The 25063-nt window shown below is 50.6% G+C and overlaps 1 protein-coding gene across 1 annotated transcript; it reads right to left on the reverse strand.

Annotated features, from left to right (window-relative positions):
• Window positions 1-9539: 9539 nt before the first annotated feature.
• SLC4A9 (solute carrier family 4 member 9) lies at window positions 9540-23570 on the reverse strand. Its single transcript, XM_049787353.1, has 21 exons — window positions 23359-23570; window positions 22676-22836; window positions 22332-22445; window positions 21694-21749; window positions 21342-21499; window positions 21087-21174; window positions 20768-20913; window positions 20478-20546; window positions 20185-20359; window positions 19948-20081; window positions 19541-19803; window positions 18653-18702; window positions 18211-18399; window positions 17984-18097; window positions 15240-15401; window positions 14929-15107; window positions 13400-13472; window positions 11246-11314; window positions 10835-11008; window positions 9927-10073; window positions 9540-9593 (listed from the first exon to the last, which is right to left on the reverse strand). Exons 1-21 carry the CDS (start codon window positions 23568-23570, stop codon window positions 9540-9542), a joined length of 2787 nt encoding a protein of 928 aa, XP_049643310.1.
• Window positions 23571-25063: the final 1493 nt, after the last annotated feature.

Below are 25063 nucleotides of genomic sequence, written 5' to 3' on the forward strand. Positions count from 1 at the left end.
TTATTTATAACCATACTAGTGAGTATAAAATATACCTCACTGTGGTTTTTGTTTGCATTATTCTGATGGCTAATGATATTTAGTATCTTTTCATGGACTCGGTCATTTGGTATATATTTTTGTTTGTTCTCTCCCCTAGTAGAATTGAGCTCCAGGAGAGCATTGATCCTGTCTTATATAACACTGGAGTCTAACATACAGAGTCCTGCACATATAATAGATATTTAATCCATATTAGTTGAATTAATGAACAATTTGGCATCAGAGAAATAATACAGAGATTAAGGCAATTGCCTTGCATATGGTCAATCCCAGTTCAATCCCCACCACCACATATGGTCCCCCAAGCACCACCAGGAGTGATCCCTGAGCACAGATTGTGGAGTAAACCTGAGCATTGCCTGGTGTGGCCCCAAACCCAAAAGAAAAGGAAAAAATAAAAAATAATTCATCAGTCAAGGCCTAGATAACATCTTTAGTGGGATACAGCACCAGACTGAGAGGTAAGGAATCCAAGATTCTTCAACTACTATTACTTTTCCTCCCCTTTTATACAAGGCAACTTCCTTAACTCAAGGTCTTCCCAAAAATCCTCTTCACAAGATATCAGTCTTTGTTTGAGAAGTAGATACACATTGCTGCCCCCCTTATCTCTATTCTGGATTGTTCTCAGGAAAAGTAACCAAAACTATCTCTGACCACAGTATAGATAGATAATTACACACCTGGTTCCATTTACAAAGACAGACGTTTAGTGTATTGGGAAGACAAGGGACTAGAAGAAAACAAAACTAAGAAAATTAGAATCCAAAACCCCAAAATCATCAGAACCTTCCAGTACCAAGAATTACATTATAGGGGCCAGAGTGATAGCACAGTGGGTAAGGCATTTGCGTCAACACAGGATGGTCGCGGTTCAAATTCCGGCATTCCATATGGTCTCCTGAGCACTGCCAGGTGTGACCCCCCCCCCAAAAAAAATATATATATACATATATATATATATGTATATATATTAAAGATTACATTATAGTGCTAAAGAAATAGTGCAGGAGGTTATGCATGAACTCAAACCCAGATTTGAATACCCAATAATACCTCTGGGATGGAGTTACTCCTAAACAGAATAAGGACTAGCCCCAAGGCCGCCTAGGATTTTGTGCTCAAAAGCAACCTTTTGTGATGAAAGAAACCTTTTTTGGTTTGTTTTGATTTGGGAGCCACACCCATGGGTCTGTGCTAAGGGGTTAATCCTGGCTCTGCATTCAGAAATTACTCCTGGAAGGTTCAGCAGACCTTATGGCAGGGATCTCAAACTCGCGGCTCGCGGGCTGTTTGCGGCCCTCCGTACAACATTTTGTGGTCCTCGGCTGGCCTTCAAATATCGCAGTATTCGCGATTATTCGGTAAAGTAAGAAAAAAATCGCATTAAACATTCGCATACCCCGAGCAGTTCATTTCGGGGTATGCAAATGTTTAATGTGAATTTTTGCGATTTTTTTCCTTACTAATGCGATTTTTTATTGCGAATATTCGGTAAGCGAAATCCCTTATGCGGCCCTGCCTCACCCTGACTTTGCCTCCTGCGGCCCCCTGGTAAATTGAGTTTGAGACCCCTGCCTCATGGGATGCTGATCGAACCCAGATTGGCCACTTGCAAGGCAAATGCCCTACAAGCTGTACTATCTGGCTCCAAAACAACCTTTTATTTTAACTTTTTTTATTTTATCATTTTATTCCAACTCAAGTTGAAACCATGTTTCACAGCTACAGACCTGAGAAGGGCCTATGTTACTGACAGATATTTTTCCCTGGGCTTTAGGAGGCTCTAATAACCCACTATATATCACTAGGTCTTTCATCTAAAGATCTTAAAGAATGTTACAGGCATCAATTAACTCTTGCAGCACATGGAAGACAGTCTTCAGGTGTCATTTTACAGACAGAAATCTCATATAGTCTGGACTGAGAAAGTTAAGAGCCAGATTTGAAGACAATAATGGCCATAAATATTACTCTCTTTTCCTCAAAAGACTAGGGAGCACCAAAACCAACTTTCTAAATGGCACACACACACACACACACACACACACACACACACACACCCCACAGTACAGTGGCACAATTTATTGATAAACTACATTGGGGGGGGGTTGGGTCACACCCGGCAGCCCTCAGGGGTTACTCCTAGCTCCAGGCTCAGAAATCGCTCCTGGCAGGCTCGGGGGACCATATGGGATGCTGGGATTTGAACCAATGACCTGCATAGAAGGCAAACGCTTTACCTCCATGCTATCTCTTCGGCCCCTAAACTACATATTTTTGTGTTTTACCTAAGCACCTCAAAATTGCACAAAACAAGGGTCAGAGCAATAGTACTATGGGTACTTGCCTTGCACTCAGCCAATCTGGGTTCAGTCCCAGTACCACATGTGGCCCCTTGAGAAGTGATCTCAGTATGACTGCCTAAGAAGTGATCCCTCAGCCCAAAGCCATGAGTAAGCCTTGAGTGCTACGTGGTGGTGCACAAAAACAAACAAAAAACCTAAAATAAGATAAAAAATGGCTGGGGCCGGAGTGGTGTCACAAGTGGTAAGACATCTGCCTTGCACGCGCTAACCTAGGACAGACCGCAGTTCGATCCCCCAGGGTCCCACATGGTCCCCCAAGCCAGGAGCGATTTCTGAGAGCATAGCCAGGAGTAACTCCTGAGTGTCAACAGGTGTGGCTGAAAATAAAATAAAAAAAGATCAGAGATGGCTCAAAAGATCAGCATATTCCCAGTATATATTAGTTAAATCCCATGCACTGTCCTCTAAGCCCAACACCAAAATAACAAAACTAACAACAAACAACAAAAACACACTATCAATGAGCTACATTCATGGCCCTTTAAATACATTTATAGATGAACATGAACTGTCTGAATTGTAAGATGTTATAATAACCCCAGACATCAAAAACATTTTTTTTTTTCGGTTTTTGGGTCACACCCGGCAGCGCTCAGGGATTACTCCTGGCTCCACACTCAGAAATTGCTCCTGGCAAGCTCTTGGCAGGGGGACCATATGGGATGCCGGGATTTGAACCAATGATCTTCTGCATGCAAGGCAAATGCTTTACCTCCATGCTATCTCTCCAGCCCCAGAAACATTTCTTGAAACATTTTCTTTGCTTCAAGAAAGAGCAGACTGGGCCCAGAGAGATAGCTCAGCAGCGTTTGCCTTGCAAGCAGCCCATCCAGGACAAAAGATGGTTGGTTCGAATCCCGGTGTCCCATATGGTCCCCCGTGCCTGTCAGGAGCTATTTCTGAGCAGACAGCGAGGAGTAACCCCTGAGCACTGCCGGGTGTGACCCAAAAAAACAACAACAAAAACAACAACAAAAAAAAAACAAAGAACAGACTGGGGGCCAGAATGATAGTACAGTGGGTAGGGTGTTTGCATTGTATGTGGCCGACCCAGTTTCAATCCCTAGCATCCCATATGGTCCTCCAAACCTGCCAGGAGTATTTTCTGAGCACAGAACCCTGAGTGCTGCCACGTGTGGTCCAAAAACTAAAACAAAAATGAGCAGATTGGGCTTGAGCAATAATAGCACAGCTAGTAAGGCTCTTGCCTTGCATGCAGCCAACCCAAGGGTTCAATCTCCAGAAACCCATACGGTATGAGCATGCCAGAAGTAAATTATAAGTGCAGAACCAGGAATAAACCCTAAGCACCTCCAGGTGTGGGCCCCAAACAAATAATGAGACCAGATTTCCTGTTTATAGTTTCATTCTCTACATTCAACCCAAGTCTACCCAGTATCCTCCCTTTTAATTTGCTCCTCTACCTCCAGCCTCTAAACAGGAGTGTTCCAAGATTTGTTTCTTGGCTCTTTTCTGTAGTTATGCTCATCTGCCTGACAATCTTGTCTGTTTTCATTATTAGTCAATCTATAGATTCTATAGTTAATAATTAATATGCTGGTAACCTTAGAAATGTTGCTCTCTGGCTCAGGCATCCCTCTGGACTTCATAGTTGCAGGTCCAACTGCTATTTGACATCTCTACTTCTTCATTGTACTTGAGCAGCATGGTGTGTGTCCCCCCCTCAAAAGAAAACATATGCACACCTAGTTCATTGCAGCACTATTTATGATGACCATAATCTGGAAAAAATGCCCAATAAAGGACTAGAATAATAGCAAAATGAGTAGGGCTTTTGCCTTGCACACAGCCAACCTGGGCTTGATCCCCAACATCCCATATGGTCTCTTGAGCCTGCCAGGAGTGATTTCTAAGCATAGACCCAGGAGTAACCCCAGAGCACTACCAGGTGTGGCCCAGAAACAAACAAAAAAAGCCCAATAATAGATGATTATATAAAGGAAGGCCCGCAAAGAGAGCTCAATGGGCTGAGCAAATGGTTTGCACATAGGAGACCTAAGTTTGATCCTCAGCATCTTTCATTACCCAGAACTGCTGGGAATGACATGCCCAACTCAGAGCCAGGGAGTAGCATCTGAGCACTGCCAGGTGTTTTCAAGAACAAAAGGAAATAGTGGGATGTGTGTGTGTATGTGTGTGTGTGTGTGTGTGTGTGTGTGTGTGTGTGTCTGTATACAATGAAATACTATGTAGTTAGAAGATAAATTCCTATCTTTTGCTACACTTGGATGGACAATATAGGATGTCATGGGGTTTTGATTTTGTTTTAGTTGTGTGTCACCACTACTCAGGTATTGCTCCTGCTCTGGAGGCTATCTGTGGTGCAGGAATCAAACGAGGATAAGCACAAGGCAAGAGCTTAAACTCCTGGGGCTGGAGAGATAGCACAGAGGCAGGGCATTTGCCTTGCAAGCAGCTGCTGGTCCAGGACGGACAGTGGTTTGACTCCTGGCGTCTCATATGGTCACCCGAGCCTGCCAGGAGCGATTTCTGAGCACAGAAACAGGAGTAACCCCTGAGCACCACTGGGTGTGACCCAACAAAACAAAACAAAACAAAACAAACAAGCAAACAAAAAAGAGCTTAAACTCCTGTACTATTTTATCTCTCCAGCCTGCAGGTATCATGTTAAATGAAGTAAGTCAGAAGGAGGACAAATGACATCTATCTCACTCATACATGATATAAAAAGAAACAAAGGTCAGACAGAACTAGTACAATGGGTAGGGTGCTTGCCTTGCATGCAGTCAACCCAGATTTGATACTCAGCACCCCAGATGGTCCCCTGAACCTGCCAGAAGTAATCCCTGAGTGGTGCAGAGCCAAGAGTAATTTCTAAGTATTACTGGGTGCTGAGAGGGGAAGGGAGGAAAGGAAAGGGAAGAGAAGAAAGGGGGTGGGAGGAAAGGAAAGAAGGTGGGAGGAAGAGAAGGAAGAAAGGAAGCAATATTGAATAAAAAACATGGGGGCCGGAGAGATAGCATGGAGGTAGGGCATTTGCCTTGCATGCAGAAGGATGTAGGTTCAAATCCTGGCATCCCATATGGTCCCTCACGGTCCCTCAAGCCTACCAGGAGAGATTACTGAGCGTAGAGCCAGGAGTAACCCCTGAGCGCTGCAGGGTGTGACCCAAAATCAAACAAAATTAAAACATGGATGCAGCTAGAGAGGTATACAGGGGTTATGATATTTGCCTTACTAGTAGCTCACTCTGATTATGGTCCCCTGAACATCACAGGAGACAACCCTGAGTACAGTCAATAATAACTCCTGAGTCCTGAACACTACCAGGAGTGATTAGAAGGAAGGAAAGAATAAAAGGAGGAAAGGAAAAAGGGAGGGAAACCAAACCCTTGTACTCTGACAAAAGAACTGAAGTTACCAGGCAGATGGGGAAAGAAGCCAGGACCAGGCAGGACAGGGCAAATTTGAGGGGACAAAAAGACAATTTTGGGGGCCGGGTGGTGGCGCTAAAGGTAAGGTGCCTGCCTTGCCTGCGCTAGCCTTGGACGGACCGTGGTTCGATCCCCCGGTGTCCCATATGGTCCCCCAAGCCAGGAGCAACTTCTGAGCACATAGCCAGGAGTAACCCCTGAGCATTACCGGGTGTGGCCCAAAAACCAAAAAAAAAAAAAAAAAAAAAAAAAAAAAGACAATTTTGGTGGAGGATTCTCAATAGTAGTGGAGGTGTGGAAACTTTGTACATGGAACACTTAAATATGAGCAGTACTATAAATCATGTATCATGTCACTTCAATAATTAATAAAATAATAAAGGCAGAAATGTACAATTCTATAATGTATACATATAGTACAAGCTTATTATAATAGATTAATTAATTATTAATAGAACTTCTCCAGTATTTGATAACTCAAACAGATCCTAAAAAATAATGATGTAGGGGCCGGAGAGATTACACAGCAGTAAGGCGTTTGCCTTAGACCCAGAAGGACGGTGGTTCAAATCCCAGCATCCCATATGGTCCCCCGAGCCTGCCAGGAGTGATTTCTGAGCATGGAGCCAGGAGTAAACCCTGAGCACTGCCGGGTGTGACCCAAAAACCAAAAAAATAAAATAAAAATGAGAACCAAGGAGATCAAGGGATAAAAGTTCAGGGAATAGAGTGATAGTACAATGGGGTCAGAACATCAGGAGTGATTTGGAAGTAGGGGATTGGACCACACCCAGTAAGTACACTCGGGTTATTATTGGATCTGCACTCAGAAATCACTCTTAGGTGCTTGAGTGATGGCACAGCAGTAAGATGTTTGCCTTGTATGTGTCTGACCTAGGACGGACTGTGATTCGATCCCCTGGAGTTCATATGGTCTCCCAAGTCAGGAGCCATTTCTGAGTGCATAACCAGGAGTAACCCCTGAGGGTCACCCAGTGTGGCCCAAAAAACAAAAACAAAAAAACAAAAAAAGGAAAGAAATTACTCTTGGTAGATTCAGGGGACCCTATGGGATGCCAGGGATTGAACCTGGATCAGCTGTGTACAAGGTAAATGCCCTACCCACTGAGCTATCGCTCCACAGGAGTTCTTTTTTTTTTTTTTTTGGTTTTAGGTTTTTGGTTTTTGGGCCACACCCGGCGGTGCTCAGGAGTTACTCCTGGCTGTCTGTTCAGAAATAGCTCCTGGCAGGCACAGGGGACCATATGGGACACCGGGATTCGAACCAACCACCTTTGGTCCTGTATCGGCTGCTTGCAAGGCAAACGCCGCTGTGCTATCCATCCGGGCCCCAGGAGTGGTTCTTAAGTGCAGAGCCAGGAGTAACCCCTGAGCATTGCCAAGTGTGAATCCCAAACCAATGCAAAACAATAAATAAATCAATAAAGCACTATTGTGTCCAGTTAAATAAATTGGCATAATATGTAAACACTGGTCATCTCAGATATTTTTTTAATTTCCAAGAGTTAAATTTCTGTACCATTTTAAAGTAAACTCATTTTCTTTTATCATCAAAGATATTTTAAACGATTTTATAGAAGCTATCTACAGTACTTTGTTGGCCAACCAGGCAAAATGCAACGCAAGGATCAAACTCAGGGCCTCACATATGCAAGCCACCTATTACAATATAAGCCATCACCTGGCTCCAAAGTTATTTACATGTATTTTAAAAGAAGACTAGGAATTCTGGGGTTTCTTTCACTTTTGCAAGCTGAGAAGATTCCTGGACAACCTCCAGATTCTGTGGGAGAATTTCTAACCAAGTTCAAAATTGGAAGGGTTTTGTGGACTTGGGTCTCTTCCATGGCAGATGGTCAGTGGGGCCTGGTCAGTCTTGCTGGCTTACCAGTCCTTCCTAACCACAAGCCATGCTGCTTGTTCCCTGTTCCCTCCCCACCCTGGATTCAGGAGGGTGACTGAGGTCTTGGCCAGCTGCCCATCAGTCTTATCACGTACTCCCAGATTCCCGGTTGCTTAAACATCTGGCAGGTAAGTCAAAACTGTCTTGACTTCTTCAGTAAACACCTGTAAAGTAAGCAGACACGGTGGGGTCAGAGCAAGATCTGAGAGATGCAGAAGCAGAGCGATGAGAGAACCTAGTAGTGAGATCTTATTCTGGGCCAGTTATACTTCTAATCCATTGCCAGTAGCGGGGCTTCTGACGGGGCCTTGGATCTCAAGGAGAGGAGCATGTTCTGGGGTCCCAACGAGCACAGCTAAACCAGGAAAAATAACTCCAGGTTTTTGCACACACGACACCCTCTGCCTCGGCCTTCTTCCCTTCTGAACACTGCAAGAAGCGCCTGGAGACCTGCCTGCTTCCAGAGCTAATGTATCCCCAGCCAGCTCTCCCGCCATATCTTACTCTAGTGACTGTTTATTTGTCCTCCCTCTGGAATTTAACCTTCATGAGGTCAGACACCTTGACTGGCTCACCACTCTAGTATCTAGATCAGAGGGTCCTCAAACTACAGCCCGCGGGCCACATGACATTTATTTAGGCCTTTTTTTTTTTTCTTGCCGCCGCGTAGCAGCCACTCGCCCCAGTCCCGCAGCGCGCATGTGTGCAATGTGCGTCATAGTCCCCGACTCCCTTCCCTTCCGCCTCTCTTTTTGGGGGGTGGGGGCTACACCCGCCGTGGCGGCGCTCAGGGGGGTAACTCCTGGCTCTGCTCTTAGAAATCACTCGGCGGACCTTATGGGATGCTGAGGATCGAACCTGGTCAGCCTCGTGCTGGCCCCTGGCTCCCATGAGAAAGAAAGAAAGAGAGAGAGAGAGAGAGAGAGAGAGAGAGAGAGAGAGAGAGAGAGAGAGAGAGACAGAGACAGAGACAGAGAGAGAGACAGAGAGAGAGACAGAGACAGAGACAGAGAGAGAGAGAGAGAGACAGAGAGAGAGAGAGAGAGAGAGAGAGAGGGAGGGAGGTTAAACTATAGTCCGACCCCCAACGATCCGAGGGACGGTGAACTAGGCCCCTGCTTAAAAAGTTTGAGAATCCCTGATCTAGATACTCCGTGACTATTCAAAAAAAAAGTTCAAATAAACATTTGTTGGGAAAATATTTGCATGTAAAATTGTAAAACTTTAAATATTAATAAATGAATTATGAAATGCTCAAAAAGTTCAAAAGAGAAATAAAATCTATGCTTGACTGCTTTAAAAAAAAAATTGCGACCGGTACAGGGTTAAGTCGAAGAGCTGTCAGAGAGCCAGTGACAGGAGCGCCCCCGCCAGCAGCGCCCTCCTTGCCTGGGGAGGAACCTCAGGGGTTGGGGGACCCAGAGAGTTCATCCGTCCCCACCTCTCGCCCCGCGGCCAGCTCGGTGTGAGCTCGAGCTCTCTCTACCGGTCAGAATTCAGCGTTGCAGTGTCCACGCCCCTGGCGTTCTCTCTCGCTCCCTCCCCTCTTCTCTGGGGAAACTTCCATCCGCCCTCCCCCCTTTCCCACTCCCATGGCCGCCTGAGACTCAGAGGTTCGTGAGGGACTGGAGCATGAAGAGAAACAGGCGCTGGTCAGCACAGTGGACGTTTTCCAAGGTCTGCACCCTTTCCCCGCCCCGAAGTCCAATCCAGGACAACAGGGATCTTCCCTTTCCCCTCACCTCATGCTCATTTTCCTTCAGTCTCCATCACCTCGTCTGACTCCAGCTAATTCACAGAGAGTTTGATTTCCAACGTCTTTGGCTGATACATAAGCTCGGACTGTAAAACAGGTACGAAGGTGAACTGGAGATAAACAAAGACAGACAGCAGAGAAAAAGGGACCAGAGAGCAAATGGACATAAGCAAATATTAAGAAAAAATTCTGGGTTAAGACAGTGCATTGGAGCTGGGTCGGAGGCCCTAAACTCTTCTAGGGCTCAGAGCCAGGGGCCCTGCTGCCTTAAGAGGAAAGAAACCCGCTCTCCACCCCAGCCTTCAGGGTGCCTTGTCGATTCTATACTGATGTGGAGTGATTGTGAGGTCAGATGGATCCTTGTGTGTAACAGCGCCCCGCCTCTCCCCCTCTCCTAAGAGGCCACTTCTGGAACTCACCTCTTCACTGTCACTTCCGCTGAGGGAGTTCTGCGCTTGCCCCTTCTGGACGCTCCTTTCTTCCAGCAGCAGCTCATCTAGCCATAGGAGCTCTTGGGCTGAGAAGACCCACTTAAGGGCCTTCCGGACCCCTACCAGGCCCAGCAGCTGCAAGGACAGAACAGAAAGGGGGCCCAGAGTTACAGCTACAGTAGCAGAGACACTTAACAACAGTAACTCAGCTGTGACACCTGGTGTGTTAAGCATGGAGGATTATTTCACTGACTGCTAACCCCTTCCCACAGGCTAGATATAACCGATTATTCATTCTCTATTGTACAGAGATAGAAAGAAGCACTGAGACGGATATTTGTCTCAGAGATCACTCAAGTGGGACATGGAAACCTAGATGAGTATTACTTAAAATTCCCTGACTCTACTCTCTTAAAAGTAAAACAAGACCCAAAGCCACCATGGTTAGCTTTATTCTTTGAGTAGAGCAAGTGCCCCCATGGCCTGACTCAGAGCCCCACTTTTTTCTGTTTAATTGTTTTGTTTTTGGGTTACACCCTGTGGCATTCAGGGGTTATCTCTGGCTCTGTGCTCAAAAATCACCTGATAGGTTCAGGGGACCATATGGGATGTGGGGGATGGAATTCGGTTTGGGTGCATGTAAGGCAAACTCCTACCCACTGTGCTATCACTTGGGCCCCATGGTCCTGCTTTTCTTCTGGATATACTATATCCCCAATTGCATCTAAAGAGCAAAAAGATGTTGGAAAAGCAGTTGAAACAGGCCAGAATCAGCCCCTCTGGAATATCTGAGTTAGGAATCCCTGTAAGAGGAGAGGAAATTCTTCTAAGGGGCCTGTAAGCCACACTGCCTTGCTCAATCTCCTGGGATCAAAGCCCAACCTTCCCCAAGTCACCATGAGGGGGAAGATGATGGCAGCAGAAGTGGACTTGACTATCCATAGCACAGTGAGGCAGGCCAGCTGTATGGCCGTGAAGAGGTGCACTCTGCGCAGAGGCACATGCCGTAGGAGCAGGAGGTCGGGCTGGTATTTGGCTGGCATCAGCAATAGCAGCACCCTCTTTGTGAACTGTGTGGCAAGAGGAGTAGGAAAGTAGGTGCTTGGTCTGTGGGAAGGGCGACCAGTCAGCTTTCTGAGACTGGCATGGGGGAGGGGGTATAGAGCAGGCTCTCTTCCATGCAGAGCATGCCCCCGCAAGTGCCCAGCTCAGGAGAGGCAAGACAAACAGGAGGGGGCTGGCAAGGGCAGGTGAGGTGCCAGCAGGGAGGATTGATAGGGGTTACCTGGTGGTCGAGGTGAGCTTACCTGGATGCTGCTCATGGCCGCCACCCCCATGTACAGGAAAATGCCATAGAGCACCGGCATTGGGATGAACTGGGAGCAAGAAACAAAGGCGCCCTCCTCTGCCAGCTGCCCACAAGTGCCCTGCCTCCCAGCTCTGGCCTCTGCACCTGCCCAGCTTATTCCAGTCCTTTGCCACCATGTGTGCCTCATCTCAACCACCCTTCTGCTATCAGTGTCTCCACTTAACTCACAGGGAATCTAGTTAGGAAGGACTTAATGTCTCTATTCCAGCACCCATATCTCCAGTCTCACTTACCATACCCTGTTCTATACCCAACTCCCCTCTCTGGTCTCCTCCCTCCCCTCACCAGGCCTTTGCTTTGCTCTTCCCTCCAACTTCAGTACTTGTCCCAACTTCCTGCTGTTCCCCACACCATTCTCGACACACCAGGAAGGCCTTACTGAGCAGTGTCAAATAAACCCAGGAGCTCTTGTTTCCTCATGCTCTCTTATTTTAGGGCTGCTGGGACCATAGTCACTGGTTCTCAAGGACTACTACTGATTCTGGAGTCACTCTGGCAGTGCCAGGGTACTATGTGTAATTCTGGGATTGAATTAAATTGACCACATGCAAGGCAAGAACCTTACTTGTACTGTTTCTCTAGCCTTCAACCCTTTTTTTAGGGCCCCACAGCAGGGCTCTGACCCCTTAGACTGTATCATTTGATACTCAATCCAACAGTATGAAGCTCAGACCAGATGGATGTTGTTCAGGCACAGAATGGTTGGGGGGCTGCCAGTGTCACACCTACTGGTGCTCATGGGATCATGTGGTGCCCGGATTAAATTCATGTGTTTTTTTTGTTTGTTTGTTTGTTTTTGTTTTTTGGGTCACACCCGGCAGCGCTCAGGGGTTACTCCTGGCTCCATGCTCAGAAATTGCTCCTGGCAGGCTTGGGGGACCATGTGGGATGCCAGGATTCGAACCAATGACCTTCTGCATGAAAGGCAAACACCTTACCTCCGTGCTATCTCTCCGGCCCTTAAATTCAGGGTTTTGTGCATGCCAGGTACATGTTTTATCACTTAAGTCTCTCTCTGGTCCCTTTTCATTTTTTCCTTGCAGATGTTTTAACTCTTTGGTTAACCTATTGTTTGGGTTTTTGTTTAACCTTGTACCCTCTCAGCAGGCCGCAAGGATGTGGATGGTCTCTTGGGCCTCCATAAACCCCAGTCCATAACATGGTGCTTGTTTTGGGCTCAGTAAATACCTGCTGAATGAGAGTTGCCTCATTAGCTAGTGGCTGATCCAGTTGATCTGGCTCCTGGCAGGGCTCACTCTCACTAGCCTCCCTGACCTTTCCCTCCCCTGGCCACCTCCCATGCCTCACCACACCTCCCACTCTGATGTCTTGGCTCATTGAATCTCTGCTCTTGTCACAGCTGAGATTCCTGTGCACGTGCTTGTGTGCTGCTGGTGGGCTCCGTTCCTTATTCCATTTCCATGATCCTTCTGGCCCTACTTCTCCCTAGTGCCTAGTGGAGATTTGTACATAGTGGGTAATCTAGAAACATCTGGTGAGGGGATTTTGCTTCTGATGAGAGCTCACACACTTGGTTTACACTTGAAGGTTGGACTTTGGGTCTCTCTTGGCCCCCTAGGATGGTGGCCAATCTTGGTGGCTGCTCAGGTGGAAAGTTTATGGGTAAGAGGTAGGTTTTTCAAAAAGAAGTAAGAAGTTGGGGCCTGGAGAGATAGCACAGCGGTGTTTGCCTTGCAAGTAGCCGATCCAGGACCAAAGGTGATTGGTTCGAATCCCGGTGTTCCATATGGTCCCCTGTGCCTGCCAGGAGCTATTTCTGAGCAGACAGGCCAGGAGTAACCCCTGAACACTGGAGTAACCCCTGAGCACTGCCGGGTGTGACCCAAAAACTAAAAAAAAAAAAAAAAAGAAGTGAGAAGTTGCCTTGGGGGGTGTCTTTTATAAGTTACTTCCCTCCCCTGTATCCTTTAGTTCTTCCAACATTACAATTGCCTCTGGAGTTAATGTCTGACGAGACATGTGGTGAAGCAAAGCTCACTCAGTACCCGGTACACAGAAAGGGGTCAAGCAGGTCAGCTTGTGCCCTTTGCTCAGTGCTGCCCTGACCCTGCCCAGGCACTGGCAGGTGTACCTTGAGCACAGGTGCCAGGAAGATAGAGATGCCAGTCAGGATGAAGACCACCAGTCCAGTCAGCCTCTGCTCCCTGTGGGGGACAGGAGGAGGTAGTCAGGGCTGGGAGACTCCGTACGGTTCCCTATACACCTGGCAGGAGGAAGTAGTGGGAACTTGTAGCTGGTGGAGACATGTTAGCTTGGCATAAGAAATGGGTACAGGGCCCGGAGAGATAGCACAGCGGCGTTTGCCTTGCAAGCAGCCAATCCAGGACCAAAGGTGGTTGGTTTGAATCCCGGTGTCCCATATGGTCCCCCGTGCCTGCCAGGAGCTATTTCTGAGCAGACAGCCAGGAGTAACCCCTGAGCACCGCCGGGTGTGGCCCAAAAACAAAAAAAAAAAAAAAAAAAAAAAAGAAATGGGTACAAAGGAAAGACCAGGGCATCTTATTTTGGATCATGACATGAACTGAAATGAAGCCAGTTACCTACAGGGCAAGAACTTTAAGCCCTTGTGCTGCTGTCTCTTGGATTCTCTCCTCTCTCCTTAACTCTCTTTTCAGTCAAAAAAATTTTTTTTGTTGTTTTTGGGTCACACCAGCAGCACTTAGGGGTTATTCCTGGCTCTATGCTCAGAAATTGCTCTGGTAGGCATGGGGGACCATATGGGATGCCAGCATTTGAACCACCGTCCTTCCTGGATTGGCTGCATGCAAGGCAAAAGCCCTACTGCTGTGTTATCTTTGCAGCCCCATCAGTCTACTTTTTTTATTTTAATTGTTTTTGGGCCACACCTGGTGATGCTCAGGGGTTACTCCTGGCTATGTTCTCAGAAATCGCTCCCGGCTTGGGGGACCATATGGGACCATATCGGGGACAGAACTGTGGTCCGTCGTAGGCTAGCGCATGCAAGGCAGATGCCTTACTGCTTGCGCCACTGCTCCAGCCCCTAGTCTACTTTTTTGGAGGGGAGGTCACACCCAGCAGCACTCAGGGGTTCCTCCTGGCTCTATGCTCAGAAATCGCTCCTGGAAGGCTCAGGGAACCATATGGGATGCCGGGATTCGGACCACCGTCCTTCTGCATGCAAGGCAAACACCTTACCTCCGTGCTATCTCTCCGGCCCCAGTAGTCTACATTTAAAATAAGCAAGTGTAATGCTGTCATAAAGAGTTCACAAATTTCCCAGAGTTCACATACTTACCATGGTCGTACGTGCCCAGCAGGTACAGAATCTGCTGGTGCTGGGCACTTTGTACATTCATAAGGCACTTCCATGTTGAGCATGAATTATTAGGGGTGCCCCACCCTGGCTCAGCCATGCCTACCTCAGCCCTTCCATTCAGTCCCAGGACTGACAGCGGGGAGAGGAAGAGAATCTGACTCATGGGGCCCAGAGCCTTCTCTTACCCCAGCGATGTCTGCAGGGCAGTGAAAGAGCCCTCCAGAACCCTCAACTTAAAGTTTAAGGTGCACACATACCTCGGCCCTAGGACCCCCACTAGCCCTTTGTGCTGCCCACAGCCTGTTCTTGACCACTGCCCTCACCTGATGCCTAGGAAGCTGTGGGGCTCCCCTGGGGCACAGGCTCTGCTTTCTCTCCGGAGACTGTTCATGTGGGCCAGGGAGATGACAGTGGTGGACACATACCAGGGCAGCCCCAGAACTGACATGAGCAGCAGCAGGACTGCCACACAGAAGAAGTCCAGGTGGAAGCCAGCTCCCTTCTGCAGGTCGAAGAGGTGCCGTGAGGAGGCAACCAGCCCATATCATAAAAGTCTGTGGTCTGGAGAGAAAGCTGGGCATCTCCTTGCCCCCGCTGGAACTGTTGTTTCTGGGGGTGATCCCACCAGGCTTACCTGCAGCTGGTACTCAGAGCGGTTGAGGATGACAGCCGTGATCTGTTGGTCCATGAAGATGAGGATGGATAGCAGTAGGGCTGGCAGCACAGCCACCACACTCAACCACCAGGGGTTGGCTCCAAAAGGGGACACCAGCCAGCTACGTCCAGGGAGTGTAGGCTGGGAGAGGGGGCCCAGGAAAAGGGTGGAGAGGGTCTTCAAGAGTGCCTCAGCAGTATACCCCGGGTTTGGCATTATTCTGTTCACCACAACCCCACACAAGGTGGGAGCATATGCAACTTTATTGGGTTAAAACTTCCTTGTGCCTTAAAAGAGTGGGGAAGGGGCCAGTGAGGTGGCGCTAGAGGTAAGGTGTCTGCCTTGCAAGCGCTAGCCAAGGAAGAACCGAGGTTTGATTCCCCCCCGCATCCCATATGGTCCCCTTAAGCCAAGGGCAATTTCTGAGCGCTTAGCCAGGAGTAACCCCTGAGCATCAAATGGGTGTGGCCAAAAAACAAAACAAAACAAAAAAAAGTGGGGAAGGTCCCAGGGATAGCAAAGTGGGTAAGACATTTACACGTAGCTGACCCTTGTTGATCCCCAGCATCCCATATGGTCCCTTGAGCATCGCCAGGAAAGCCAAGAGTAAGACCTGAGCAGCATGGGTGTGGCCCCAAGACAAGCAAATAAGCCAAAAACAAGAATGAAAGAGGAAAGGGGGGCAGAGCGATAGCACAGGGAGTAGGGCATTTGTCTTGCATGCAGTGGACCAAGGTTGGATCTTCAGCATCTCATATGGTCCCCCAAGCCTACCATAAATAATTTCTTTTTTGGGGGGGGCCACACCCAGTAACACTCAGGGGTTACCCCTAGCTATGGGCTCAGAAATCGCTTCTGGTTTGGGGGACCATATGGGACGCCGGGGAATCAAACTGCAGTCCATCCTAGATCAGCAGATGCAAGGCAGATGCCTTACTGCTTGCACCAGCACTCCGGCTCCAGGAATAATTTCTGAGCAGAGACGGGAGCAACCCCTGAGTACCTCTGAGTGTCACACACACACACACACACACACACACACAACACACACACACACACACACACACAAGGAGGGAGGGAGAGGGGCTAGAGTGATAACAGGGAAGGCATTTGCCTTACACCCACATCCCATATGGTCCCAAGCACCACTAGGAGTTATTCCTGAACCAGAAGTAAGCCCTGAGTGCCCACCAGGTTTGGAAATAAAAGGGGGGAGGGGAGTGAGGAGCAGCTCTGGGGATGGAGTGGGGGTTAGAGTCAGTCCTTTGGTGTTTTGGCTCTGAGTCCCTCCTACAGGAAGCTGTGGCATGTAAGGCCTCTCCACATGCATAGGTAACTCTCTTCTTTCCCTACATGCCCCCACTCAGGGTGGGGCCACTCAGGTTTCAACCTGCCTGGATCTGAGGCCCAGCAGGCAGGGCTGGGCGTGGCTGCGTCTGCTCTGATTATAAGCGTCTGTGGCAGAGAGGAACAGGGGATGTAGAAGTGAGGGGGAACCTAGTGTGGCCTTGTGTTCTGAGCCCCTGAGACTACCTAGTTGGAGCTTGTCCCCTCGAGTCCCTAGTTTGAGGGCAGATGGAGAGAAAGGCTCTACAGACACAGGCTGGATGCTAAGCTACCATCGTGACAGAACAGAGCAGGCAATCAGGGGTGTATATGCAAAGAAGAGGGGGTTCTGGTTGGATGGGGCCAGCCAGGGTAGGCAACCTGGTAAGAACAGTGGCAAACATCACAGAGGTCTATTTTTTGGGGGGGTCTCAGCAGCACTCAGGATACTCCTGGCTTTGCACTCAGAAATCACTTCTGGCAGGCTCGGGGATGCAGAGATTCAAACCATTCAAACCATTCGAACCATATGGCTTGGGACCATATGGGATGTGGATGCAAGGCAAAGGCCCTACTACTGTGCTATCTCTCTGGCCCCCACCATAGAGGTCTTGCCACTTGCCAATCCCAGTACCATGAGCAATGCTTTTCCCGTGCTCTGCCATTTTTTGTTCTTATTTCACGATTAAAGAAACCATAGCTCAGAAATGTGGGTTCCCTGAAGAAAGTAGAAAGTGGTAAAAGAGCCTTGGAGCATGGAAGAGTCATTCATAAGTGGCAGGTGGGCAGAAGTGACTGATTGACTGGGGACGCCTCTTTTTGAGGGGGGAGCCATACATGGTGATGCTCAGGGGTAACTCCTGGCTCTGCACTCAGAAATCGCCCCTGGCTAGGGGGACCATATGGGACACTGGGGGATCAAACCGCAGTGCGTCCTAGATTAGTGCATGCAAGGCAAATGCCCTACCGCCTGCGCACCAATCCGGCCTCTGTTTTTTTTTTTTGTTTTGTTTTGTTTTTAGGAGGGGAGGGCACCACCACTAGGCTCAGGGGTTACTCCTGGCTCTGTGCTCAGGGATAATTACTGGTGGTGCTTGAGGAACTGTATGGTATGTCGAGGATCAAACCTAGGTTGGCTGCATGCAAGGCAAATGCCCTACTTCCCGTGCTACCACTCAGGCCCCTGGTCACAACCTCAACCTTGTCCCAGCCATTAGAGCTCCAGGTGGTTCTCAAAGTGACAGGACAACTCTTTTACCCTCACAGCTCCCATGCCCATTATTACTGTCCCAAGTGGGAAATGGCAGCTGTGCGGAAACGGTCAGGATTCCTGCCTCTTCCTTCTCCAGGGTCCCAGATACAGCCACCTGGACTATGTCCCATACCCCAACTCTTACCTTGAACTCTTGGGGCACCAGGAGTTTTGGTGTGGCCAGGCCCAGGAAGGCATCAAGGCCACAGCCCAGCAGGATGGCCAAGATGGAGGAGAAATCACCAAGAACCTTGCGCACCTGGTCCCCAGAGGGCACTCACTCAGATTTTGGCTGCGCCTTTCCTCCACCCCATTTCCAGTGGGCTGGGCCCCACCCTCCATCCTCTCCTGTAGCAAGGCTGTGTGTCAGACCTTGGATGGGAAGAAGCGGCTGGATCTCATACGCTGAAGGGCGGTGGTGGAAAGGAAGGTGGTGAGAAAGAGGAGTAGGGAGAAGAAGGCGATGTCAGGAACCGTGTGACAGCTGGATCCACGGGGGTGGCCGCCTCGCTGGGTGCATTCAGAGACTGGCATCAAGGACACGTTGACTAGGCCTAGGTCCTGTCCAGAGATGCCAACTGAGGTTATGGGCAGTGGAATAAATCTGATCTCCAGTTGCCACTTCTAGGAGACAGGGCCCCAATAGAGACATGGAGGACCAGAAGAGGTGTCCATTGTTGCCAACAGTGAGGCCTCATGGCCCTCCAGCATATCTCTAGCCTGGAGTTTAGAAGCGGCAAGAGACACCAGCATCTATGATCTTTGCCCATCCATTCTTCTCAGACCCTCCCTCTAGTGCCCCGTCCAGGCTTACCACATCATCTCTTTCTTCAGGTCTTGACTTTGTCCACTGAGACTCATTTCCTGCCAAGCAAAGAATTCAGCACTGTGGCCTTCCCAGGACCCTTTCCCAGAACTTCAAACCACCAAGCCGGATAAAGTAACCAGCATTTCTAGCTTTGTCTCATCTGTCTGCTGACTTCAATCCTAAGAGGTCTGTGCTCCTTAGAGGACTGCCTTGTGCCATCACACCACCTGTCACTCTAAATCTCTACCTGTCTATCTTCCTGGTGTCTATCACAAAACTGGCCAGAGCAGATGCCCAGCAAATGGTTACCCAGTAACTGAACCCACGCATCTGCATGTTTCTACCAGGAACCAGGATTCATCTCTAGAATGGGGGAGAGGGGAAGAAGGGTCTCAAGCTCTGGGGAAGAGCAGAGATCTGACTAGTGTGGGAGAAGCCAGCCTGCCTGTCTGGCCCCCCTCCCACCCCCATCTAAGGAGTGTGTTCGCTGGCTGCAATGAGCAAGACCAACCCTGTGCCATGAGGCTGTAGCCTGCTGAATGAATCCAGGGCGATAATGGATAACCACGTTCTTCCACCAGCATCGCGGGAAATAAAGTAATGGCAAACCTACTCCAGTGCCTTCTCAGTTGGTTCAGAACCAGAGTGGGAGAAAAGCAGTGTTGGGTTTGGGTGCTTAAGTGCAATTTTTTAGGGGGAAAACCATGCATTGAGGCTTCAGGGCCACTCCCAGCAATGCTTAACCAACTGGGCCTGAAAGTTCTGGGGGCTTTCAGGGCAATGCTGGGGAGGTTGGGGACTTGGTGCTGGGGTTCTAACTCAGGTCCCGGTGCCAGGCATGAACTGGGGGGACAGCTGGGGAAAACCCTCCCTCCCAAGTGCCCCCTCGTCCACCTCCTGGCTCTGGCCACTGGCAGAGGCAGCCGTAGGCGAGACTCCCGGATATCTGGATGGGGTAGGCCTGGACCAGACTCAGCATTTTGCCCACAGCGTCATAGATGAAGATGAGGCTGATGAGGATGCAGAAACCTTCCTCAGTGAAGCGGGTGAAATAGCGCACCAGTACACTGGCCTCTGTGGCCACCAAGGCCAGGCAGAAGGTGGCCACCCAGATGCCCACCCACAGGCGGAAGGGCAGGTAGTCCAGGCCGTAATCCCTGTAGAGGGGGCGGGAGAACAGCAGGCTGGGCAGAGTGATCCGAACCCCACCTAACCGGGCCAGGCACCCTGAAATCAGCAAAGGTCCCTGCATTCCCTCCTGGCCACCAAGGGTTGACTGAGGTGCCCTCCCCAGGGGCTACCTGCTGAAGGAGAAGAGCAGGCGCTCGAAGACCAGCACTGGCCCCGTGCTGCTGAGGATGGTGAGGGGCTGGCCGGCCAGCAGGCAGAAGGCCGCTCCAGCCACCGCCGTGCCCAGGAAACTTTCCAGCACTCCCTAGAAGCACCAAGAGCTTAACCCAGAACCCTGCGCCCATTGGGAACACGCCTCTGTCCACCCACTGATGAACTTGTGCTCAAATAGCGCCCTCACCACCTACCTGGGCATCTCCGGTGGCTTCCCCTAACAGCCCCCCAAAAGTGATGGCGTTAGTGACGGTGGCCAAGTAAATGTAGAGCACAGTTGAAAGGCACTGGGGGTGCAGGGCGTCCAAAAAGTCGCTGGGGTACCACGGGGCCTTCCGGCACACGTCCTGGACAAGACCCCCAAAGAATCTCCCCCAGGGCATCGACAGTAAGCCAGGTGTCTGGCATGGGCCTCTCCCGCAGGGGTATCCATCTCTGATTCTCCCCCCCCCGAAGCCCCCCCACCGCTGTCACGCCCGCTCCTCACCTGCCTGTCCGCTGCAACTCCTCGCTGTGAGGCCGCTGGCCCGGCGTGTCTGCCGCCAGGCCATGATGCCTGAGCAGAAAGGGAACCCAGGTAAGTTGAGAACCCCAACCTGTGTTTCTCTGCGCCCCAGTTCGTGGGCCGCTGCCACCTGCCGGCAGTTCGAGGCTCTGCCTGCAGAAGCCAAGCTAAGACCTCACCCCTTTCCAGCTTGGGTCTCCTCAAAGAAAGGAGACCCAGGCTTGTAGGGAAAGGTCTCTGGACTGATGCCCTCCACGCCCCACCACAGCTACCTTTTGTGCAGACATTTAGGTGGTGGAAGTCGAGCCGTCGAGTCCCACTGGCCTGGAGGGAGCACCGTCACCTCCTCCAGGAAAGTATCCAGGGCAGCCAGCAGATCGCAGAGGCTGCTGGCCTGACGAACTGACTGCTGGAATTGCTGCAGATAGGGACACAGACCGGCCTTAAATAAATGCACATCTGGCCCGGCCCTGACATTTTCAGAGGCTCACAGACAAAGCTGGGTTCTCTAGGGTTCCCTTTCTGTTTGCACTGAGCTTGGGGCCACATCAGCCCATGGCCACGGATGGGCCCCCCGTCCCCCAAGCTCACCGCGTCGCTGAGGAGGACAGCCGCTGCCCGGCCCATCTCATGGCAATTCCAGCCCTGTTTAGGGGGGCAGAGGAGGAGCCAGAGAAACCTGCGGAAAGAACCAGGCCGGAGTGTGTGAGGGGTTCTGGGCTGTAAAGTGGCCTTTTCCCGCACCGACTTCTCCATCCGCTCCTGCACATCGTCGTCCCAGGCCCGCAGAGAACTGGGCCCAGCCTTTCGCTTCTAAGGCCAGGGACCCCTGACCCCCAACCTCACCTGCAGGGTATCGGCACTTCCACAAGGGCCTCCAGCACCACAGGGTTCTGCAGCCGCACAAAGGCCGCCAGAGGCCTCGTCAGGAAGTCCAGTTCTCCCACCAGCACCGCGCCCGCCTCAGTCCTGGCTGGCAGCTTCTGTAGCAGGGGGCTGTGACACTGTGCAAAGGTTCAAGAAGGTGCAGGAGTAGAAAGACCAAGATGGGGCTCTTTCTTGAGGGATGGGGTGTGGCCCCATGGCTCTCTGGGACTTCTGGGAACTGAGCCTCAGGCCCTCAGGTCCCCTCAGTCCAGGCGCTTCTGTGCGACTCCTGACCCCTCTCCCCAGCCCTGCCCCAGGAGGAGCAACGCACCTGTTCCTTCTGGGGGGCTTCCTCATCCCCTGGAGACTCTCCTGAGCAGGCAAATCCTTCAAAACAGGTTATGGGGTGGCTGAGAGCCTGGGCTTTGGGGCTAGTCCTCTGTGGTACCCTGACCTCCTTTGTCACTGAGCCGCACTGGGGCTCACCCTTCTCTCCTCTGGGCCTGTTTTCTTTCATCATGGGGGTAATGTAGGGTCTGCCTGACTGATGGACTTGAAGGTGGGAAGAGAGACTGTGGGCACAGAGTCGGTGCTACTGGACTGCCCTGCTCAGAGTCTCCAGGAGCTCATAGGTACAAAGGTTGTATGTGGGGAGGATCTGGGCAATGATTCCCCAAGTTTTAGACTTTCCCAGAACCCATAACACAAGAAATATCTATCCTAGCTCCAGAGGCAGGGGTGCTGGGAAACAGGTGAGAGGCAGAATTTGCCTCACCCCCAAGACACCCCTGAAGACTACTGGGAAAGGAAGGGCACAGGCCTTCCACAGCTCTGCTGCTTCCAGCCAGCCCCTCCTCTTTCTGCACATCCCTCTGCACACTTCTCCTCTGCATCCTGCAAGCTCTGGGATGGGACACAGAGGAAGATGCAAGGGAAATCAGTGCAGGGGCACCAGGCAGGGGCACTCACCTGGGCAGCACCTCGCCCCTGAGGTGTGACCCCCATGCTGGGGTCTCTGCAGTAGCAGCACTTGCAGTAGAGCCCTCTGTTCAGGGTTCAGCCACTCCACCTTGCTCACCGGTTCTGGAGAACAAGTTTCAGCCTGCCTGAGGGGGTCCCTTTCTCTCTGTGCCCTTCCTTTCCCAGTAGTCTTCAGGGGTGTCTTGGGGGTGGAGCCAAACTCTGCCTCTCGCCTGTTTCCCAGCACCCCTGCCTCTGGAGCTAGGATAGATATTTCTTGTGTTATGGGTTCTGGGAAAGTCTAAAACTTAGGGAATCATTGCCCAGATCCTCCCCACATACAACCTTTGTACCTATGAGCTCCTGGAGACTCTGAGCAGGGCAGTCCAGTAGCACCAGGCCCCCGGCCAGTGCACCCCCTAGTTTCCTGAGTGCAGGCAATGTCACGGTGGGCACATGGGGGGCACTCCACCGATCTGCATCTACCTCCAGTTTCTCTTCAAACACCATCCACCTGTAGGAGGGTGCATAGTATAATTGGGGGGCCATTATCCAAGGTCGTAGGGAGCTGGGAAGAGAGAATTAGTCTCCCATTTCTGCCCAACCAGGCCCAGAATGTATTTCTCACCAGTCACCTCTCATCTTGGATTTTGGGGAACTTTGAACTAGACTGTCCCAAGTGAGAACAGTCAAGAAGTGAGGTGAGGGGCCCGGAGAGATAGCACAGCGGCATTTGCCTTGCAAGCAGCCGATCCAGGACCAAAGGTGGTTGGTTCGAATCCCGGTGTCCCATATGGTCCCCCGTGCCTGCCAGGAGCTATTTCTGAGCAGACAGCCAGGAGTAGCCCCTGAGCACCACTGGGTGTGGCCCAAAAACCAAAAAAAAAAAAACAAAAAAACAGAAGTGAGGTGAGGACACAGTCAAGAGTGCAGGTGGGGGCAGGAGGAGTCACCCCAAAGGAGAGGTTGGGAGTCTCAGATGAGCCCTAACTAGGCCAGGAGCAGGTTCCCCCAAACCAGCCTGTCTTTCCCTCACCTGCCTATCTGTCTCCACTCGGGTGCCTGCGGCCTGCCCAGCAGCTCGTTCAACTGGATGAAGAGCAGTGGATTCTTGGGTTCCCCCACCTCCTTGCGACCTGTGTCTGAGGGGCCATCAAGTCTGGGGCCAGCTCCTCTGACCTGCTCTTCCACTGCCCCATTGTCACAGCTTCTGGAGACATCAAACTCCTCCTGGCCTGGCAGCTTCATCTTGGGGTGTCTCATACCACCACTCAGGTTCTGGGGTTCTGGCCCTGGGGCAGCTGCATTTATATCTCCCCTAAACTCCTGCCCCAACATGACATAAACAGCAAGGCCTGCTGATGCCAGAGCCAGCCGGTCCCCTTGGCCTGCTTGTTTTTCTGCCCTCCACCCCCCCACCCCGCCACACCTGTTGGCCTCAGTGTGCTTGTCAGGGGGACTGACCTTTCCCAGACTTTCCAAAAATTCTCAACTTGGGGGGTCAAAGTGGGACCTTGCTGTGTTTTGTGTAAATAAAAAGGAGTAAGACTCTGTCTGACTTATTCTGAGGGCTCCCACTCTGGTTGAGGGCTCCCACTCTGATTTATGCAACCCCCTCCTTTGTATCAAATGCAAACACCAAACACCTGAACCTGTTTGGGGTGTCACCAACATACCCTGAGGTCCAAGTAGAGCCCTAATTAGTAACCAGGCCTATGGAAGCCAACAGAAAGACAGTAAGCAGAGGAGAGTTCATGGGGGGACACAAAGCTTGAAGCATAGATTTTTTTTTGGCCCAAGACACCTGGAAACTTTCTCTTTTTTTTATTTTTGGTTTTTGGGTCACACCTAGCTGTGCTCAGGGGTTACTCCTGACTCTACACTCAGAAATTGCTCCTGGCAGGTTCAGGGGAGCATATGGGATGCCAGGATTTGAACCACCGTCCTTCTGCATGCAAGGCAAATGCCCTATCTCCATGCTGTCTCTTTGGCCCACCTGGAAACTTTCTTTTTTTTTTTTTTTTTTTGTTTTGGTTTTTGGGCCACACCTGGCGGTGCTCAGGGGTTACTCCTGGCTGTCTGCTCAGAAATAGCTCCTGGCAGGCACGGGGGACCATATGGGACGCCGGGATTCGAACCAACCACCTTTAGTCCTGGATCGGCTGCTTGCAAGGCAAACGCCACTGTGCTATCTCCGGGCCCACCTGGAAACTTTCTAATTGTAGCTGTGAAGTTGGGGTATGACCCTCTCAATCACCTCCACACCCCAGTGAAGATGGAGGTGTCACTCAGGGGTTCCTGGTGCTAACTGCATAGATAATAGGGTCCAATAGCAGGTACTATGTCTTCAGAAGACCTCTTGGGTCTTCCACACTGCCTCCTCTATCACCACTGTCCTGTCCAAGTCACCTTCATTTCTCATGAAAGTGTGTCAGTGGCTTCCTTCCATTCCCTCTTTTCTTTTCCTTCTTCTCTTCTGCTCATCTGCTCATGGCTTATTCCTGATTCTTTGTGGTTCATTATTCAGAGATCACTTCTAGAGAGCCCAGGGGAGAGCACAGGGGACCTTATGGAGTGCCAAAAATTGAGCAAAGCGGGGCCGGGCGGTGGCGCTGGAGGTAAGGTGCCTGCCTTACCTGCGCTAGCCTAGGAGACGGACCGCGGTTCGATCCCCCGGCGTCCCATATGGTCCCCCAAGCCAGGAGCGACTTCTGAGCGCATAGCCAGGAGTAACCCCTGCG

Source organism: Suncus etruscus, chromosome 14, assembly GCF_024139225.1.
Source record: "Suncus etruscus isolate mSunEtr1 chromosome 14, mSunEtr1.pri.cur, whole genome shotgun sequence".
Classification (NCBI taxonomy): Eukaryota; Metazoa; Chordata; class Mammalia; order Eulipotyphla; family Soricidae; genus Suncus; species Suncus etruscus.

Bases quoted from the DNA above. Each gene is read 5' to 3' on its own strand.
- SLC4A9 (XM_049787353.1), bottom strand. From the start codon at position 23,570: ATGAAGCTGCCAGGCCAGGAGGAGTTTGATGTCTCCAGAAGCTGTGAC. The intron at 18,400-18,652 runs GTAAGCCTGGAC...ATCTCTGGACAG, and splicing joins CTGAAGAAAGAGATGATGTG to GACCTAGGCCTAGTCAACGT. The intron at 15,108-15,239 runs GTAAGCCTGGTG...TTCGACCTGCAG, and splicing joins GCTCTGAGTACCAGCTGCAG to AAGGGAGCTGGCTTCCACCT.